The following is a 20,786-nucleotide window of genomic DNA, read 5'->3' on the forward strand; positions in this document are numbered from 1 at the left end:
AGTTAGTCCCCACCATAAACCTGAGATAGGTAATGCTATTATGTCAACTTTACAAATGAAGAAACTGAAGCAAAGAAAGATGGTATAACTTACCCAAAGCTACACAGCTCTTAAGGAGCAGAGCCAATATTTGAACACAGTCACTTAGACTTGATCTTGAGGTTTTGACCGCAGTGTCATTTGGCGCCCCCAAGCCTTCTGGCCATTGCACATACCATGTGTAGATTTTTCCTCCCATCTCCCACCAGCTAAGGTAATTGTTCTCTTTTTGTTCTGCCAGTTTAGAAATCAGCCCCCAGAATGTGGACGTCAATGTACACCCCACAAAGCATGAAGTTCACTTCCTGCATGAGGAGAGCATCCTGGAACGGGTGCAGCAGCACATTGAGAGCAAGCTCTTGGGCTCCAACTCCTCCAGGATGTACTTCACCCAGGTGAGGGCATTTCTCACCCAGCTGTTTCTCCAGTGCCTTTGCCACTTTGAAATGTGCCCTGTCAGACATGAGAGCCGAGATTTTTGCCTGTTACTTTAGAACTTTCTTTGCAAGTATTACTTTGGTAACTTTCTTTCTTTCTTTCTTTCCTTTCTTTTCCTTTCCTTTCCCTTTCCTTTCCCTTTCCCTTTCCCTTTCCCTTTCCCTTTTCCTTTCCCTTTCCCTTTCCCTTTCCTTTCCTTCAGACTCCACGATCTCTAACAAATCTCTCTTTTTTTTTTCTGAGACACAGTCTCACTCTGTTGCCCAGGCTAGAGTGCCGTGGTGTCAGCCTAGCTCACAGCAACCTCAAACTCCTGGGTTCAAGCCATCCTACTGCCTCAGCCTCCCAAGTAGCTGAGACTACAGGCATGCACTACCATACCCGGCTAATTTATTCTCTCTATATATTAGTTGGCCAATTAATTTCTTTCTATTTATAGTAGAGACAGGGTCTCGCTCTTGCTCAGGCTGGTTTTGAACTCCTGACCTTAAGCAGACCACCCGCTTTGGCCTCCCAGAGTGCTAGGATTGCAGGCGTGAGCCACCATGCCCGGCCAGTAGTTTTCTTATATTTATTGTTATTTATTTATTTAGAGACAGGTTCTTCCTATGTTGTCCATGCTGGTCTCAAACTCTGGGCTCAAGCAACCCTCCGGCCTCATCATCCCATGTAGCTGGGACTGCAGGCACAGGCCACCATGCCCCATCCTGATTATTTTCTTTTAGGAATATTTTCTTCTTTGAACCTAATTATAAAGGTATTGTGCCATTGATCCTGGGCCTAGAGTCATGAGGCCTGAGCTCATTTTCTGATTTTGTCTCCATCTGAAACTTTAGACCAACTTCCTAGGAAACAAGCCATCTGAAAATGGGATAAGGTATTCCTTCAGTATGTTCTTCTCCACTGAAGATGTTCAGGAGGAAGCTGGTCCCACCTACACAGGGCAGAGTAGAGGGGCTGGGTTCCAGGGAGCAGTGGGAAGAGTGGAAAGAGCAGGGGCTTTAGTATCAGAGCTATTTTATCAGCCATGTGACAAACCTTCCCTGGCCTCCATGTCTACCTCAGTAAAGATAGAACTGGTCATCCCCACATCCAAGGACAGTTACAAGCAGTAGGTGAACAGTGAACAGAAAGTGTCTGATACGAGGCCTGGCACTATTCATCTTATTATAATTGTCCAGGTTCTAAGTGCCTATAATTCTAAGTTACTTCCCTTCCCTGGGGCCATGGTTATCCTAAGCAGGTTAGATAATATGCTCTCCAGTCTGCCTTCCCAGTTCTAAGATGATGTGGTTCTGGGCAGCCCTTTATTCAGGGTGAGGGTATGTTTGCCAAAACTACAAAAATAGAAATATTTTCTTGTTACGTTACACTGGATCCTACAAGCTGAAAGTGGGCTTCTGTGAGACTATATTTCTTAGAAAACTTTTTAAATCACCAAGCAGATGAATGTTTTCCATATGAAAATTCAGCTACCCACCTGGAAAGAGCCTGGGTGGGAGAAGGCATGGGGACTAAGCAGTGAGAGAGCAGGGCAGCACCACTGCCCTGGAACCCACACACCTGAAGATGTTAGGACAGAGAGGGAGTGAGTCCCCACAGGCTGCTACTGATGACACCTGACAGGGGTATGTGGCAGGTAGGCAGAAGGGAGTTTTGCCTAGAAACCAGCTCTCATTCCTCTGTTACTTTTGATAAGCCCCTGGTACCAACATGAGTCCCAGGTCTTAGAGGTAATAAGTGCACCAGGCCTTGCAGTGCCCACAGACAAGATGAGCCCACATATGTCTCCAGTGAGGGTTACTATGTCTAGTGTGGTTAGTGCCCTTGGAGCAGTATCTGATACATAGGAAGTGCCCGAGAAATATTAGTTGCTTTGAAATCTGTTGCTTGCTTAGCCTCAGTGCCCCTTTATTGCTCCTCTTACTCTGTCTCCTTCACAAATATGCATTGAGACTCTTCTGTGGGACTGCCCTGTGTTGGGTACCTGGGGTTGCAGCTTAGATGTTCCTGCCTTCACAGAGGCACTCACGGTGTCCTAGAGAATCCATCCCATGAGAGAGAAAAGCAGACTCAGGGGAGTGTACAGGAGCGGTTCCTTTCCTGCCCTTGGGCAGTCAGGGAAGGGAAGGATGGGACATGGATGACGGGACCTGAAGGCTCAGTAGGAGTTTGCTGGGCCAAAGGGGAGGGGGAATGAGAGTGTTTCAGGCAGAGGAAATGGCAAGGACAAAAGCCTGGGGTGCAAGACAACATGTGTTTGAGGGTCTAAAAGTTCAGTACAGTGGATCTGATGTTCTCCACCCCCTGGCTGCCATTAGAATCACCTGGAAAGCTTTGAGAAAATACCAATGTCTGGGTCCTCCCCAAACCAATCATTCTTGGGTGGTGGGGCCGGAGCAGGTGCTGTCATGTGCAGCCCAGGGTTAAGCCGTGGTGGCCCTACTTAGGGGGTGGCAGTGATGGAGTTGAAGTGGAATAGTTCAGACCAAATGGAGGGGTTTTCATTTCATCAAGATATTAAAGAGTTTAGATTTCAACTTGGCGGGAACTGATGGGATCTGATTTGCATTTTACGAAGAGCTCTCTGGTTGCAATGTCAGAAGTGGATTGAAGAGGAGCAAGGTGGAAACTGCAGTGATTTGGGAAAAGTTGTGAGCAGGCCAGGATATGAGAAGTAGCTCCATTCACTAATAGTTGAGAATTTAGTATTGCAGGACCTGGAAGTGGCCTGGCTGATGGGAAGTGAGAGGAGAGGGCCAAAGTGTGAGATGAAGATGCACAGCATATGGCCTGGCCCAGAGTGACAGCCCTTTGCTCTGTCCCAATTGAGGTCCAAAAGAAGAGATTTGGGCTGGGTGCAGTGGCTCACGCTTGTAATCCTAGCACTCTGGGGGGCCAAGGCGGGTGGATGGCTTGAGGTCAGGAGTTCGAGACCAGCCTGAGCAAGAGTGAGACCCCATCTCTACTAAAAATAGAAAGAAATTAATTGGCCAACTAAAAATATATAGAAAAAATTACCCAGGCATGGTGGCACATGCCTGTAGTCCCAGCTACTTGGGCGGCTGAGGCAGAAGGATTGCTTGAGCCCAGGAGTTTGAGGTTGCTGTGAGCTAGGCTGACACCACGGCACTCTAGCCTGGGCAACAGAGTGAGACTGTGTCTCAGAAAAAAAAAAGAGAAATTTGTTAGAGATCGTGGAGTCTGTGGCTCCATAGGGAAAAGAACCTCTCAGCATGCCTCATCTTATCTTGGATGAGTCAGATTCATTTAGTTAGATTACATTTTATTTTCCAATAAAACTTTCATAGTCCTGACCAGTGTGTCTTCAGAAGGAAAGTGCATTTCTGAATCAGAGGCCTACCTCTGTTGGTATGGTGACGCCGGTTTTGCGGGCACCTTGCTACCATAAAGCATTGTTGTGGGTGGTGAGATCCAAGCTTAGAGCTGTTCCTGTTCCTACAGGTTGTTTAGAATACCTTCTCTTCATGCCAACAGCAGGTCACACTGGCTCCTGACTTTTGGGCCATGGAGTCATCTTTCTGGTCCCCAGCTTGTGTCTTGCCCTCCAGTGCCCAGGGCCAGGACATCAAAAGCCCTGGTTTGCAGTGAATCCATTTGGTATGGAAATCAGGAACCATGGGGATTCTTGCAGATGTGTTCCAACTCTGTCATATTGGATAAGGCATTTCACTTTCCCAGACTTTAAAATTATAGTCTGCAAAGTAGTTGTTATGTTAATTTCTGCTTCCCCAAAACCCACTTGTTGATATTGCAAAGGCAAATGAAGTAAATGTATTTCAACAGTCTTAAATTGTCCTGGAGGAAAAAGGCTTTACCTTTTTGAACAGAGTTGCTACTTTATTTAACTTTTTATTATGAATAGTTCTAAGTACTCATAAAAGTAGATAATACAACAAATATCTATATGCTTCTCACGCAGCTTCAGCAACTGTCAGCATTTTACTATATTTATTTTTTCAGTCTCTCCTCTACTTGGGGTCGGGAAAGGAGTATTTTAAAGCATATTCCAAACAATTATTTCTTCCCTTGTACCTCATTCATCTAACAATATTTTTTCCTTAGATAATCACAATGTTATTTTACACCTAGTAAAATTAATAGTAAGTGTATCATTTAATATCCAATCCACATTTAAATATCTCAGTTATCAGAAAAAGATCTTTTATAGTTTTGTTCGAATCTGTATTCTGTCAAGTTGTACTCATTATATTTGGTTATGTCTCTTAAACATCTAAGTCTTTGAAGCTAGAAGTCACTCTAACTTTTTTTGTTATTTCCATTGGCCCTGTGCTTTCTATCATGATCCAGCAGGAGGCGCATAATGACTTGTTATGTCATTATGGTGATAAGCTTCATCAATGGGCTCAGTTGGTGACAGCCTGGTTCCCTCATTGTAAAGTTACCCATCACCATTTAGCTTAATGGTTTCACCATTCATCGATGACAGATTACCCAAATCAGTTATCTCATTAAATCACAAGATTATGATTTTCTGATTTTATCATTTTTTTCTGTATTCATTGTCTATAATTCTTTTGTATAGAAGAACTTTCCCTCATTTGTTAGAACTATTTGGTTATCCCGAAACATAGTTCATCCTAGAAAGTAAGGCCAAATGCTGAATTCTGTCTCTTTAGTTACCAGTTTTCAAAGGAATGAGTTGGTGGCCTAGCAGTTTCCAGTGGTGTTGAATGACTTTTTCTTTTCTCTTTCTCCTTCTCTCTTCCCCTCCATGACTCTTTCCCTCTCTCCTCACTTTCCCTTTTGCTCTTGCTCAGTATTTTGTCATTGCTATTAATAAAGCAACACAGTTTAATCAATTTAGTTATTTTTCTTTTTATGCTCAAATTATTTCATCTCAGTCCAATGGAAGCCCCTTGAAGCTGGTGCCTTCTACCTTTTGACCCAATTCCATTAGTCTTGATAATTTCCTTGATTCTGGCAAGACAAGATGTTGGAGGCATACTTTATACTTTGCTAGTCCAATACTGGAACTGGCCGTTTCTCCAAGGAGCCGTTGATTTTAGTGGGAACGGTAGAGACTATAATCTGGGATCTGGGGGTCCTTATTGCTACTTGGTAGTCATTGCTTTTAGGTGTTTCTGGGGACAGAGCTGGGAAATATGTATATTTAAAAATAGACAGTTGAATACTCATTGCCAGGAGCTAGGAGGAGGGGGAAATGGGACATTATTGTTTAATGGGCACAGAGTTTCAATTTGGGGAAGATGAAAAAGTTCTGGAAATGGGTGGTAGTGATAATGTGAATGTACTTAATGCCACTGAACTCTCACTTAAAAGTGATTAAAAGGGTAAATTTTATGTTATATTTTACCACAATAAAAAAATAAAGTCTCTTATGGCAGCAAAATAAAATAGACAAAAATTTAAGAATCTTGTGCTGATATTTCCATTTAGGCATATTTTAAGATTGTAAGGATTTTTGCTTAATTCTTGAATTTTTTTTTTTTTTTTTTTTTGAGACAGAGTCTTGCTTTGTTGCCCAGGCTAGAGTGAGTGCCGTGGCGTCAGCCTAGCTCACAGCAACCTCAAACTCCTGGGCTCGAGCGATCCTTCTGTCTCAGCCTCCCGAGTAGCTGGGACTACAGGCATGCGCCACCATGCCCGGCTAATTTTTATATATATATATCAGTTGGCCAATTAGTTTCTTTCTATTTATAGTAGAGACGGGGTCTCGCTCTTGCTCAGGCTGGTTTTGAACTCCTGACCTTGAGCAATCCGCCCGCCTCGGCCTCCCAGAGAGCTAGGATTACAGGCGTGAGCCACCGCGCCCGGCCAAATTCTTGAATTTTATATGTAAACCTTTCATTTTATATTCCAAAGTTCAGTAAGAATTCCTTCTGTAGTAATAATTCTATAATCATAACTATGCCTGTTCTGGTTCTAGCTTCTTTCTCCAATACTGCTCCTTTTGGGGACCTGCACATCTATACTTAGTATTCTGAGTCACCCCACCATCTTCTTTTTTGATACAGACTTTGCTACCAGGACTTGGTGGCCCCTCAGGGGAGGTGGTTAAATCCACAACAAGTCTGACCTCATCTACTTCTGGAAATGGTGACAGAGTCTATGCCCACCAGATGGTTCGTACTGATTCACGGGAACAGAAGCTCGATGCTTTTCTGCAGCCTCTAAGCAAGCCCCTGTCAAGCCAGCCCCAGACCATCGTCCCAGAAGATAACACAGATGTTTCTAGTGGCAGGGCCAGGCAGGAAGATGAGGAGATGCTTGAACTCCCAGCCCCTGTCGAAGTGGCTGCCAAGAATCAGAGCTTGGAGGGGAATGCATCAAAGGGGACTTCAGAAACAGCAGAGAAGAAAGGACCCACTTCCAGCCCAGGCAACCCCAGGTATGGCCTTTGAAAAGTGCCACTTGCCTCCTTTGCTCTATAATAAAACTGCCTTCTAACTTTGGCTTTTCATGAACCATTTGCATTTCTCTCTGCCTGACCTGCCCTCCACTAGGATGGGGCTGTGGTCTTCACTAGGATGGGGCTGTGGCCTTGTCCACTGTTTGCCTTTGACCATGGCTTTAGCGTCACCCACCATGGTATTCTTTGAAATGGTTTAAATGTCCATAGTTCCAGGCATTAGTTAAAAATACATTAGACTGGGCCGGGCGTGGTGGCTCACGCCTGTAATCCTAGCACTCTGGGAGGCCGAGGCGGGCGGATTGCTCGAGGTCAGGAGTTCAAAACCACCCTGAGCAAGAGCGAGACCCCGTCTCTACTATAAATAGAAATAAAATTAATTGGCCAACTAATATATGTAGAAAAAAAAAATTAGCCAGGCATGGTGGCGCATGCCTGTAGTCCCAGCTACTTGGGAGGCTGAGGCAGGAGAATTGCTTGTGCACAGGAGTTTGAGGTTCCTGTGAGCTAGGCTGACGCCACAGCACTCACTCTAACCTGGGCAACAAAGCGAGACTCTGTCTCAAAACAAAAAAACAAAAAAAAACATTAGACTTTGGAGTAGTAGTCCAAATGAATTAAAAAAAAAAAAAAAACTGGAAAAAAGCAGATTTATCTTTTATTTTTAGTAAAGAATTTTGATAAAACCTCAACCCCAGACATGGCAAGAGAGAGAAGCCTAAAATATCCCAAGGGTTATCCATCTTACCCAAAGCTGCTTTTACTTCTTTCCAAAGAAACACACTTTCTGAATCCAATTTGTAAAACGCCCTGAAGTATGGGAGCTAGCAGTGAAAGGGAGCTACAGAAAAGGGGCGGGAATGGTACTAATAAAGGGTGTCATTTAAATTTGAACATTTCCGGTGTACTCTCTGTAGGTACTCTAAGACGTTGTCTTACTGAGCTCGGTAAAGTAGATATTCTTTATTTAATGTGTACTCATATTAACCTGGAGCTCAAGTGAAGTCATTTGCCCAAGGCTGCACGGACGTGATATGTGACAACCAAAACCCGTGACATTACCTGGCCATTGAACTTGGACTAGTTACTTAACTCCAATTTGCTCATTTCTGAATCAGCCTAGCAAGATGACTTCTAAGAATTTTTTCCAGAAAATAATAAAGGAGGCTAATATTTATTGAGCACCTACTGTGTGCCAGATACATACATTCTCTCATTTAATGTTCTTTATAGCCCTGCAGGGAAAGTATTATATTTGTTTATTACTTGGGGAACTAAGTGATATTTACCACACTGGAAAGGAATTTTTTAAATTCAAAATCAGATTGTATCACTCTTCTGTTGAAAATTTTTCAGTGGCTTCCCATTACACTTGGGATAGAACCTAAATCCTTCCCCCTGCCCTCCTTCCAGCCCTCCACTTTCCTTCTCCCTCGTGGTGCTTTGCATGAGCATGCCTCGGGTGACTAATCTGAACTGACTGAGCTTCCCACCCTCTTTGCCCTTGAATTTCCCTCAGCCTAGGAAGGCTCTGGCTTCTTGTTACTCAATTCTCAACTCAAATGTCATCTCTTGCCAGAGGCCTTCTTTGTCCATTTAGTCTAAAGTTCCCTCTCCTCTCACCTCCCCATTGTTCTATCATGTTACCTTGGTTTTTTTTTTTTCTCGTATTTACCACTACTTAAAATAATCCTTGTCTGTTGCTTTCTCTCCCACTAGAAGGTAAGCCTTGTGAGGGCAGGTGTGCCACGTCGGTTTTGTTCATTGCTGTTTGTAGTTGGTATGAAACAGTGTCTGAAGGGTGGATAGGTGGGGGAATGAATGAATGAGACTTGACAAGGTCAGCTTTCTTGCTCAAGGCCCTGCAGCTCTGTAGGACAAAGCTAGACTCCAGATTCCTACTTTGGCTGGCTGTGTGGCCAGTTGCTTGGATCTGGGGGTTGTCAGATAAGCAGTGTGCTGGAGAACAGACTGATAAAGTTACTCCCTTTTCCAAAATGCAACACACAAAATTTGGCTAAGTTTAAAAATAAAAAAAGAATACTAACGACCTGCCAGTGGTTCCTTTTTTTCATTGCAGAAAGAGACTTCGGGAAGACTCTGACGTGGAAATGGTGGAGGATGATTCCCGAAAGGATATGACCGCAGCTTGTACCCCCCGGAGAAGGATCATTAACCTCACCAGTGTTTTGAGTCTCCAGGAAGAAATTAATGAGCGAGGACATGAGAGTACGTAAGTGCTGAGGCCTGCCTGGGATTCTGGGCCTAAACTGCTAACCTTAGGGTTATGGAAATGCAGGAGGCATTCAGGTTGTCAGAGTGGCCACTACAGTGTGCTAGGAAAACCTCTCTTCCTTTACTAACTCAAAATAACATCAGCTTAAGGACAATTTTTAATTAGGAGAGAAGGGGGAAAATAGTCTCTTTGTTTCAGTTAGAATTAATTGGTATTCTCGTTAAACCATAGGAGTCAGAGTAAAGCAGTCATTTCAGTAATTTCAGTTTGTTTCTGTCTTAGCAGCATAGTAATGATCACCAAAATTCTTATCCTATGGAATGAATGGCATGTGCTATTGCTGAAAGTGCACAGGCTTGGGAGATAGCTGTGAGTTCAGATCCTGACACTACCACTTTTATTGTGTGACCTTAGACTCATGACCTAAACTTTTCATGCCTCAGTTATTTTTTTTTTCTCATCTGTAAAATAGGATTAATTTTACCCTTAAAGGTCATTGTGCTCATTAGAGATAAAATGTAAATAAAACACTTATTACAGAGGAAAGAGTCAATAGATGTTTTTATATCCTAAAGATAAAGTTAAATTATTATCATCTTCATCAGAAATAGCTTTTGAGAATACCTGAATATAGAACTCCATCTTGGGATAGACTGACTCAGGGACTGAGGTGTATAGTGGCAAATTGGCCCTCATAGCCAATTTACCCCTCCTTACCCCATCCCACTTTATGAGTCAGACAGTAATGTTCCAAATGTAGACATCATTGCCCGAGACTCCAGTTGGCAGCTCTGCACTTGAGTCTGCATAATTTACCCATGACCTTTCTATTTTTCATCTATTATGCATTTCTTCATTAAAATAGTCAAATTTCAACACTGTTACAAAGTATATCTCAAAATATGACAATCTGGATTGATTTTTAAAAGAAAATGAGTAGCTAAGGAGCAATCTGTATCTTTGTCACTAATCCTTAACCTTTTAAACTAGCTGCTTCTGACTCAGTGGCCTCTTAAATTTTTTTCTGTCTCAGTTACTGCTTGTCTGAGCTAATTCAGGAAGACATAAGCTTGCCTTTCCCTGTTCATGCTCTTCTCTTAGCGTCTGGGCCTTTGTTTACATGTGGGAAAAGGTACATAGGTTGTCTCTCCACTTGGGCAGGATAAAAACTTCCTGTAACTAAGTATTTGCCAGTTGTAGAAGTGGCTGCCAATTGGCTTCTGGTTTTTATTTCCATGAAGATTTGCTCCAGTTGCTAACTTTCCCTCTGTTTTTAGCTTTCAAGCTGGGAGCTTTTAAAGCAATTTTAAATAATATAAGAAAGGTTGGCTGTTACTTGATTTATTTAACAGTCTTCCTGAGACTCCCTCAGATTTGGAATTTACTGAGTTTTTTTTTTTTTTCCTTCGGATTAGATCAAACAGAAGAAATTACTGAGTTTTCCTTAAGGGTTTGTCTCCCTCATCCAAAGCAGGCTGTTTAAAGTTATAGCTTTAATAAATCTTTAAATAGAATCAAACTGTTTTCAGTGCAACGTAAAACCAACCTACATCAAGTTTGGTCAGGTTTGGAGTCTTGCCGAAGCTAAGATGATAAATCTAAATGGTTTAAAATTGTATATTCATACAAGTTATCTCATTTAATTATAGAATAGTCTTGTGAGGGAGGCAGAGCAGATGCCGTTACCTCTATTTTAAAGATGAGCAAGGTGGAATGGAAGAGAGAGGACAGATTAGTTGCAGCATCCCAACAATCAAAAACAGGCCAAGGCCAGGCGCGGTGGCTCACACCTGTAATCCTAGCACTCTGGGAGGCCGAGGCGGGCGGATTGAGCAAGAGCGAGACCCCGTCTCTACTATAAATAGAAACAAATTAATTGGCCAACTAATATATATACAAAAAAAAAAATTAGCCGGGCATGGTGGTGCATGCCTGTAGTCCCAGCTACTTGGGAGGCTGAGGCAGCAGGATTGCTTGAGCCCAGGAGTTTGAGGTTGCTGTGAGCTAGGTTGACGCCACGTCACTCACTCTAGCCTGGGCAACAAAACAAGACTCTGTCTCAAAAAAAAAAAAAAAAAAAAACAGGCCAAAGTACATGCCTTGTTGGTGGTGGCTTGTTACTGGCAATAGCCTTCACACAGAAAGTCTAGCTCAGTGTTTATCAGGACATGCACGCCATGTGATTCTGATCCCATAGACAGCAGCTAGTGTTTTCAAACATGCCAGGGTAAGGTCTCACAGGGGACTAGCTGTCCTAGATGTGGGGAATAGAGTGAGCACTTGCTTCAGAGCCAGAGAACTCTGGACATGGACATGAGGACTTAGACGACTGGTTGCCCTTCTTTCAGGTTTGGTTTTGCTTACTGCTTCTCAGAAAACATGTTGAGACCCAAGGCCTTGGTTGTGAACTCAGATGTGTGGTGTGGCTTTGAAGCACAGAAGGATTTTGTCCCATTTTGCTGTTCACAGAGTGGCAGAGAAATGCTTACATACTAAGGCTATGGGGACATTTAGGTTAGGGATGAAACGTTTGCCACCTACACCATTCAGTGCCAGTCAGAAATTTGTTCACTTTTGGGGCATGATTTTCCTGTTCTATAAAATGTGCTACCACTACAGCATTATTGAGCCGTTGTGATGAACACATAAGAAGATACCATGTGCATGCTTGGTAAGCTACAAGGCACTGCTCAAGGGGAGGGACCTCTGCCATGGGCCCTGCCCACTGGCACCTGGTTTACACCATAATCCCAAACTGGGGTAAGCTGATTGTCTCTGAGTTGACAGTTATACAGAGATTCGTGTGAGGCTCAGATTTGGTGAGAAGTGCCACTAACCTTAACGGAAACAGCAGCCTGGCTGCTCCTTGATGAAGTCGTTCCCCTTGGCTAGGAAAGAAGTAAGAGATACTTTCCTTGTAACAACATTCGTAGTTTTGTTTATTTGTGTGATTATTTCATCAGTGTGTTATCTATGCAGGGATCGTGTCTAATTTAGTTTACCACCTCATCCCAGCAGAGTTCTGGCTTGTGTACTTAGTAGGTATTTGCTAAAGGAGTGAGTAAATGATTTGAGAGGAGCAACCTGGGAGATGAAGCTCTAGAATGTTTATCCTGAAGGGAATCAAACACTCAATTAGACAACTATCTTGAGTCTGGGGATTTACCCATCCCTGCTGGGCACACTTCAATTAACAAGTGAGGTAATTTTGGAAGGTCCAGTATCCAGTCAAGCATTCTATAGAATTAGGCTCATCTCTAGAGATTAGTAATGACTGAACTTATTTATTGCTAGTCCCATAATTTTGATCTGTTAATTAATGAGGGTAAGGAATATCATAAGCTAAGATACTTCTTACCATTTGAATGTGAAAATTTGCTTAACATTTTTGCCTCCAGATATCCACACTTAATTGTATTTTCTTGATCTTTGGTAAACAGTCATGGATCTAAATGTACATGCTCTTAATGTGGTTTGTCACCAGGTGAAAGTTTCTTTTGGTACAAGAGATCAGTTCAGTAAACATTTGTCAAGTGGCAAGTATCTTCTCTGTACAAAAAGCATTGTGCCGAGCTCGAAGGTAGAAAGTGTGATGAGTGAACCATGACTGCTACCCTAAAGGTGTTGTGTAGGGATTGTTTAGTAAAGAACTGGCTGCAACATGAGGCAGAATGAAAGAAATTCTCTAAGATATTATTCCAGTTCAGCAGAAACCCAGGATGAGACCTCTTAAGAGGACCGAGAGGGTATATTGATCATCTCCAGCAACAGTGAAGGCATTGGCATATAGGGGCTACTGGAAGGCATCCCAAAGGGCATGGGGGCTTCCACCCTGCACATGGACATGAGGACTTAGACGACTGGTTGCCCTTCTTTCAGGTTTGGTTTTGCTTACTGCTTCTCAGAAAACATGTTGAGACCCAAGGCCTTGGTTGTGAACTCAGATGTGTGGTGTGGCTTTGAAGCACAGAAGGATTTTGTCCCATTTTGCTGTTCACAGAGTGGCAGAGAAATGCTTACATACTAAGGCTATGGGGACATTTAGGTTAGGGATGAAATAGAGGTCCTTTAAGTCCTGATTAGAGGCTGGGAAGAGGTCCAAGAAGCCTCACGAAACCCAATAAAGAAAAGTCCTGTGCTTGGTGAGCAGATACCGCCTCCTTTCCCTGCCCTGCTGGCAGGGCTGCACTTCAGTAGCTCTGAGTGCGTCAGAGCAGTCCGTGAACGTTCTGTGTGGAAAATCTCTGACCCTTTCCTAGTGGATTACACCGCTTTCTCTTTCCTCCAGTGCCTCATTATTCAAGATTATTTGATGTTCTCCAGCTTTTAAAGTAATCATTTTCCGCCTACGCAGAACATCCTGTAGAGACATTGAGTTTCCAGTGGGAACAGTGGAGAACACTTATTCTAAAAATGAAGAAAATAATTAAGTCTCTTTTTATGGGGCGGGGGGATAATCGTTGCAGCACTTATATAACAGTATGAGAATTCACTTGTGATGCCCAAGCTTAAAAAAAGAGTGTAGCAAAAGCATGATATACAGGTTTATTGCTGTGCCCAGACCTGTGCCCTATTTTCTTTACTCCCTCTTGCATCCCTCTGCTTCTTTTTCGGTATGATATTCTTTCTTATTTCATTTAAATATATATAATACATATATATATTAAATATATATATGTATGTTATGTGTACACACAACATTTGCAGATATATTGGTAAATTAAAAAATCATGTTTATGGCTGGGCGTGGTGGCTTGCACCTATAATCCCAGTGCTTTGGGAGGCCAAGGTGAGAGGATTGCTTGAGGCCAGGAGAGTTCAAGACCATCCTAGGCAACATAGCAAAACCTGATCTCTACAAAAAAAATAAAATTAAACTGGTTGGGCATAGTGGCACACACCTGTAGTCCCAGCTACCCAGGAGGCTGAGGCAGGAGAATCTCTTGAGCCCAAGAGTTTGAGGTTATAGTGAGCTATGTTCATGTCACTGCACTCCAGCTTGGGCAACAGAGTGAGAGACCCTGTCTCTAAAAAAATAAATAAATAAAAAATCATATTTATAAAATATATGTAACATCTATAGAAAAAAACCAAAACGAACATTTGTGAAAACGCCACCTACTTAAGAAACAGAACCTTAGCATCACCTTTGTTTTTGTTTTTTACTGAAAATTTATAGTTTTATTTATTTATTTTTTAATTTCAGGGTATTATGGGTTATAAACATTTTGGTTACATGGTTACATGTTCTTATGTGTTTCTTCCCAATCTTATCCCTTTCCCTTCTCCTTTAGAGGTAACTACTCTAAATTTTGCGATTATTATTTCCTTCCTTTTTATTATAGTTTTACCACCTACTTTTTTTTTTTTTTTTTTGAGACAGAGTCTCACTTTGTTGTCCAGGCTAGAGTGAGTGCCGTGGCGTCAGCCTAGCTCACAGCAACCTCAAACTCCTGGGCTCAAGCAATCCTCCTGCCTCAGCCTCCCGAGTAGCTGGGACTACAGGCATGCGCCACCATGCCCGGCTAATTTTCTATATATATATCAGTTGGCCAATTAATTTCTTTCTATTTATAGTAGAGACGGGGTCTCGCTCTTGCTCAGGCTGGTTTTGAACTCCTGATCTTGAGCAATCCGCCCGCCTCGGCCTCCCAAGAGCTAGGATTACAGGTGTGAGCCACAGCGCCCGGCCTACCACCTACTTTTATATGCCTTAAAAAAAATGTGTTCAGTTTTGCAAGCTTTAAATCTCATATGAATGGAATTATACTGTAAGTTTAATTTTTCTGAAGTTTATATATAGCTACACACGTATTATGTTTCTAAGGTTCATCCATCTTGTTATATATAGCTCTGGTTTACCTTTTTTGTATAATAGATTCCACTCCATGAATGTACAGTTCATTCATTCTACTGTTGAAGGACAGTTGAGGAACTCATACGGCCTCAGTGCCTGCCTCCTCATCCCACCTAGCTTCCCATCCATGAATTAATTGATCAATGGCCCAGCACACTGGTTTAGAAGCTCTGCTATAGGGTAGATTAATATATTAATAGTTAGAAGAGTTACTCCTGGGTCATAAAATGACAAATTGTTTTCCAAAGCGGTCATATTCGTTTATACTATCATCAACAATGTACAGAATTTGCATTTGCTCTACTTTGTGTCCAATATTTTATATTGTCAAACTTTTTACCAGTTTGATGATTATGAAACGGTATATGATGGTGGGTTTTATTTGCATTTTCTTGGTTACAATCAAGTTGAGTAAATATATTTTCTTTTCTGTTAAGTGCATATTCAAGTTTTTTGTCCATTTTTATGTTGGATTTTTGATCTTTTCTAACTGATTTTAGAAGTTCTTAATGTAGTCTAGATAATAATCAGTTACACTGAAAATATCTTCCCCTAGTTTAGGGATCATCTAATAACATTTTTGGTGAACATTTGTTTTATGAACAGAAATCCTTAGATTTAAGTAGGAAGATCTTATCAATTGTTCTTTACAGATTGGCTTTACTAGCTTAAGAAATCCTTCTTAATTCTGGGATAATTAAAGTATGCTCTTACATTGTTTCCTTAAAGGCTAATACTTAAGTTTTTAGCCCCCCTGGAATTGATTTTTTGTGTATGATGTTAGATTTGCAGTTTCCATGTTAATATAGGCACATCTTGTTTTATTGTGCTTCATTTTATTGCACTTCACAGATAATTGGGTTTTTTTAATATATTGAAGGTTTGTGGCCACCATACATATAGCATGTCTGTTGGCGCCATTTTTCCAACAGCAGTGTTCACTTTGTGTCTCTGTGTCATATTTTGGTAATTCTCGCAATATTTCAAACTTCTTCATTATTATTATATCTGTTATGGTGATCTGTGCTCAGTTTTATTTGATATTATTACTATTGTAACTGTTTGGGATGCCAAAAACCACTGTCGCATAAGACAGCAAACTTAATCGATAAATGTGTATGTTCTGACTGCTTCCCTGACCAGCCATTCCTCCATCTCTCTCCCTCTCCTTGGGCGTCCCTATTCCCTGAGACACAATATTGAAACTAGGCCAATTAATAACCCCAAAATGGCCCTAAGTGTTCAAGTGAAAAGAGTTGCATGTCTCTCATATCAAATCAAAAGCAGAAATGCTTAAGCTTATGAGGAAGGCATGTTGAAAGCTGAGACAGGCCAAAAGGTAGGCCTTTTATGCCCAATAGTGAGCCAAGTTGGGAGTACAAAGGGAAAGTTCTTGAAGGAAATTAAAAGTGCTACTCCAGTAAATACACAAATGGTATGAAAGTGAAACAGCCTTATTGCTGATATGAAGAAAAGTTTTAGTGGTGTGGATACAGGAGCATACAACCCACAACATTCCCTTAAGCCAAAGCCTCATCTAGAGCAAGGCCATAACTCACTTCAATTCTGTAAAGGCTGAGAGAAGTGAGAAAGCTGCAGAAGAAAAGTTTGAAGCAAGCAGATGTTGTTTCATGGGGTTTAAGGAAAGAAGGTGTCTTCATAACATAAAAGTTCAAGGAGAAGCAGCAAGTGCTGCTGATGGAAAGTCTATAGCAGGTTATCCGGATCCAGCTAAGATGACTGATGAAGGTGGCTACACTACACAACAGATTAGACTGTTCAATGTGGACGAAACACTCTTCTGTTGGAAGAAGATGTCAATTGGATTTTCCTAGCTAGAGAAAAGTCGATGCCTGGTGTTAAAGCCTCAAAAGAAAGGCTGACTCTCTTGTCAGGGACTAATGCAGCTGGTGACTTTAAGTTGAAGCCAGTGCTCATTTATCATTCTGAAAATCCTAAGGCCCTTAAGAATTATGTTAAATCTGCTCTGCCTGTGCTCTAGCAATAGAACACCAGAGCTTAGGTGACAGCACATCTGTTTATAGGATGATTTACTGAGTATTGTAAGCCCACAGTTGAGACCTACTTGCTCAGAAAAAAAGATTCCTGTCAAAATATTACTGTTCATTGACAATGCACCTGGTCACACAAGAGCTCTGATGGAGATGTACAAGATGATGAATGTTTTCATGCCTGTTAACATGATATCCATTTTGCAGTCCACAGATCAAGGAGTAGTTTCAAATTGTAAGTCTTATTATCTATGAAATATATTTCATAAGGCTATAGGTGTCATAGATAGTGACTCCTGTCATGTGTTTTCTGCCCATTAAGTCTATCTTTATTTGAAAATTTTCTGTTCATGTCTTTTGCCCACTTTTTAAGGGGGTTGTTTGATTTTTTTTCTTGCTGGTTTGCTTGAGTTCTCTGTAGATTCTGGTTATTAGCCCTTTATCAGACATATAGCATGCAAATATTTTCTCCCATTCTGTAGATTGTCTGTTTGCTCTATTGATTGTGTTCCATCTCTATTAAAAATAGAAAAAATTAGCTGGGTGTGGGGGTACGTGCCTATAGTCCCAGCCACTCATGAGGCTGAGGCAGGAGTATTGCTTGAGCCCAGGAGTTTGAGGTTGATGTGAGCTAGGCTGACGCCACTGAACTCTGCCTCAAAAATAAAATTAAATAAAATTCCAGATTGAAATTACTTTTTCTTAGTGCATTGAAGATATTCTGTCATTTTCTGATTTCTATTGTTGCTGTTAAAAATTCAGCCAGAAGTTTTGTATTTTGTTACTTAGTAGATAATCTCTCTGAGTGCTTTTTTTTTTTTTTTTTTGAGTCAGAGTCTTGCTCTGTTGCCCAGGCTAGAGTGCCGTGGCATCAGCCTAGCTCACAGCAACCTCAAACTCCTGGGCTCAAGTAATCCTCTGCCTCAGCCTCCCAAGTAGCTGGGACTATAGGCATGCGCCACCATGCCTGGCTAATTTTTTCTATATATATATTTTTTAGTTTGCCAATTAATTTATTTCTATTTTTAGTAGAGACGGGGCCTCGTTCTTGCCCAGGCTGGTCTCGAACTCCTGAACTTGAGCGATCCTCCCGCATTGGCCTCCCAGAGTGCTAGGATTATAGGCGTGAGCCACCGCACCCAGCCTCTGAGTGCTTTTAAGGTCTCTTTTTAAAAATATCCTATAGCAAACCAGGCACAGTGGCATGCATCTGTAGTCCCAGCAACTCAGGAGGCTGATGTGGGAAGATTACTTGAGGCCAGGAGTTTGTGACCAGCCTGGGTGACGTAGTGAGACCCTGTTTCTTAAAAAAAAAAAAATTCTTTAGTAACACTCTGTGTCAAGTATGGATTTTGTTGGGCTTCCTAGAGCTGAGACTTGACATCTTTCATCATTTCTGAGATAGTCTCAGATATTTTTTTTCTTCAATGCCATATATTATCCTCTCCCTACCTTCCCCTCAACCCTTTCTGGAACTTGAGTTATATATTTTCTATCCTCCATATTGCATTAGCTATCTCTTCATACTTACCATGTGTTTATCTCTCTATGCTGTATTCTGGATAATTTCTTTAGATCTACCTTACAGTTTATTACCTCACTGCCTTTTACCAAATCTATTGTTAAGTCTGTCTTGATTTTTAATGTCAATTATTGTATTTTCCAATTTTAGAAACTTTATTTGGTTCTTTTTGAACTCTCCATCATTTTTGATAGTGTCCTACTGCTTACTCATAGTTTTAATACCTCTTGGGCATACTTATTTTATGTTCTTTGCTGATATTTCCAATCCCTGAAACCTTTACATATCTCATTCTGTGGTTTCTACTTGATTCTAATTTTTGGTGCCTTGTTTGGGTATTTTGTAAATTTTGTGACTACTAGTTCCTGGTACTTTATCCGTGGAGAATTACTTGAAGTCGGGATTAAAGATGAGTTTCTCCAGAGAGAATATGCATTTGATTCTGCCAGGGACTTGGAGGAACAATCAGCCTTGGTATCAATTTAAAATTTCTACTTCAAGGTTTCCAGGCAACCTGAATGAATTCTGGCTGCAAAAACATGTGAGAGCCAGTTATGCTTATAGATTCTCAGGAATGTCCTTTTTTACTTCCAACACCAAGGCTTGAGGTGTTAGTTTTTTGCTTACTGCCCTTTGAAGGGGAGGTGAGTGGGCATTGGGCATAATACTATTTTCATTTACACAGAGGATACAGCCCTTGGGGTCTCAGCTTCATGTGTTGGGGAAGTGGTCACCTATTAGACTCCCCATGCTAAACCATTCCTAGGCTTTTGTCCTCCTGTTGCCTCCTTCAGAGCCTGAGAAAACTAAAGTGCATGATTCCTGAGGTTCTCTAATATCTTTGTATAAAGCTAGCTTTAAGAGATATCATTATTTCTCTGGGTTCCTGCTTTGTCTGAGACCTTGATCCTTGAGTATTCCTTAATCTTTTAGCAATTCCTTGTTGCATTTTCAAAGATTAGTTTATATTTCATACCTCATTTGTGTTTGTTTTCAGCAGAAGGCTCAGTTCAGGCATCTTTACTTGTTTGGTGTCTCTACTTCCAGTGCTTGGTGCTGTGGGCTGTGAAGAGGCGTTGGGAGGATTCCATTACTTACCTCTTTTTTGTTTTTGTTTTCCAGTTCTACGGGAGATGTTGCATAACCACTCCTTTGTGGGCTGTGTGAATCCTCAGTGGGCCTTGGCACAGCATCAGACGAAGTTATACCTTCTTAACACCACCAAACTGAGGTAAATCAGTGAATGTGTGAAAAAACAGAGCCACTAGAAGAATGGTCCAGGGACCACAGGCACAAAAAGCTAGGAAGAGCAGCACAAGGTATTTGGAAAGGGTACAGGCTTTGGAATCAGACAGGTGTGGTTTTAAATCTAAGTTCTACTATTTCCCATTTTTATGACTGTGGACAAATTACTCTCCTAAACTATGTCTCAGATTTTTCATCTGAGATTTCTCATCTGTATATTGGGATATGGTTACTTACAGGGCTTTTTTTATATATATATAAAGATAAGAAATAACCTGAGAAGCCTAGTCCTGGGTAGGTGCTCAGTGATCAATAAATGTTGGCTGTGAACCAGGTGTTTGAGGGCTTAGTGCTGTCAGAGAATTCCAGTATCTGCTGTGTGCAGCAGGATACTGTAGGGGATGCAAGAGAAAGAAGACTTGATGCCTGTTTTTCTCCCAGCTTTGGGAATGTGGCAAAGGCTTCACTTCAGCTACCAAACTACCCAAGTGCGGTTGACCAGCACAAGAAGGGTGTCCCCAGCAGTGCCATTTGCCCATTACATAGCAGGTGACATTTCTCTTGTTTGTTTCCAGGCACCTTGGTGGATTAGCTCCTGTTCAGTCTAGAACCTGTATTAAATACTGTTCTCAGATAGGTAGTACACATGAGATGATGATGCCACCTTGATTCTACTAGATATCACTTACCCACTGTGGGACTCTTTCTCTCTAAGCCCTGCTGTGGCCTCAGAATGCTTTTTTTTTTTTTTTTTTTTGAGACAGAGTCTCGCTTTGTTGCACAGGCTAGAGTGAGTGCCGTGGCGTCAGCCTAGCTCACAGCAACCTCAAACTCCTGGGCTCAAGCAATCCTGCTGCCTCAGCCTCCCGAGTAGCTGGGACTACAGGCATGCGCCACCACGCCCGGCTAATTTTATATATATATATTAGTTGGCCAATTAATTTCTTTCTATTTATAGTAGAGACGGGGTCTTGCTCTTGCTCAGGCTGGTTTCGAACTCCTGACCTCGAGCAATCCGCCCG

At 41.7% G+C, this 20,786-nt stretch overlaps 1 protein-coding gene across 1 annotated transcript in view; it reads left to right on the plus strand.

Annotated features, from left to right (window-relative positions):
• The window catches only part of MLH1 (mutL homolog 1), a 67,138-nt gene that overhangs the window by 18,950 nt on the left and 27,402 nt on the right, over nt 1-20,786 (plus strand). Inside the window, exons 11-14 of the mRNA XM_012745380.2 lie at nt 281-434; nt 6,498-6,871; nt 8,973-9,121; nt 19,642-19,750. Coding sequence (XP_012600834.1) covers nt 281-434; nt 6,498-6,871; nt 8,973-9,121; nt 19,642-19,750 — 786 coding nt within the window. The remainder of the gene's footprint in view (nt 1-280; nt 435-6,497; nt 6,872-8,972; nt 9,122-19,641; nt 19,751-20,786) is intronic.

The sequence above is a fragment of the Microcebus murinus genome, chromosome 1 (genome assembly GCF_040939455.1).
Source record: "Microcebus murinus isolate Inina chromosome 1, M.murinus_Inina_mat1.0, whole genome shotgun sequence".
Taxonomy (NCBI): Eukaryota; Metazoa; Chordata; class Mammalia; order Primates; family Cheirogaleidae; genus Microcebus; species Microcebus murinus.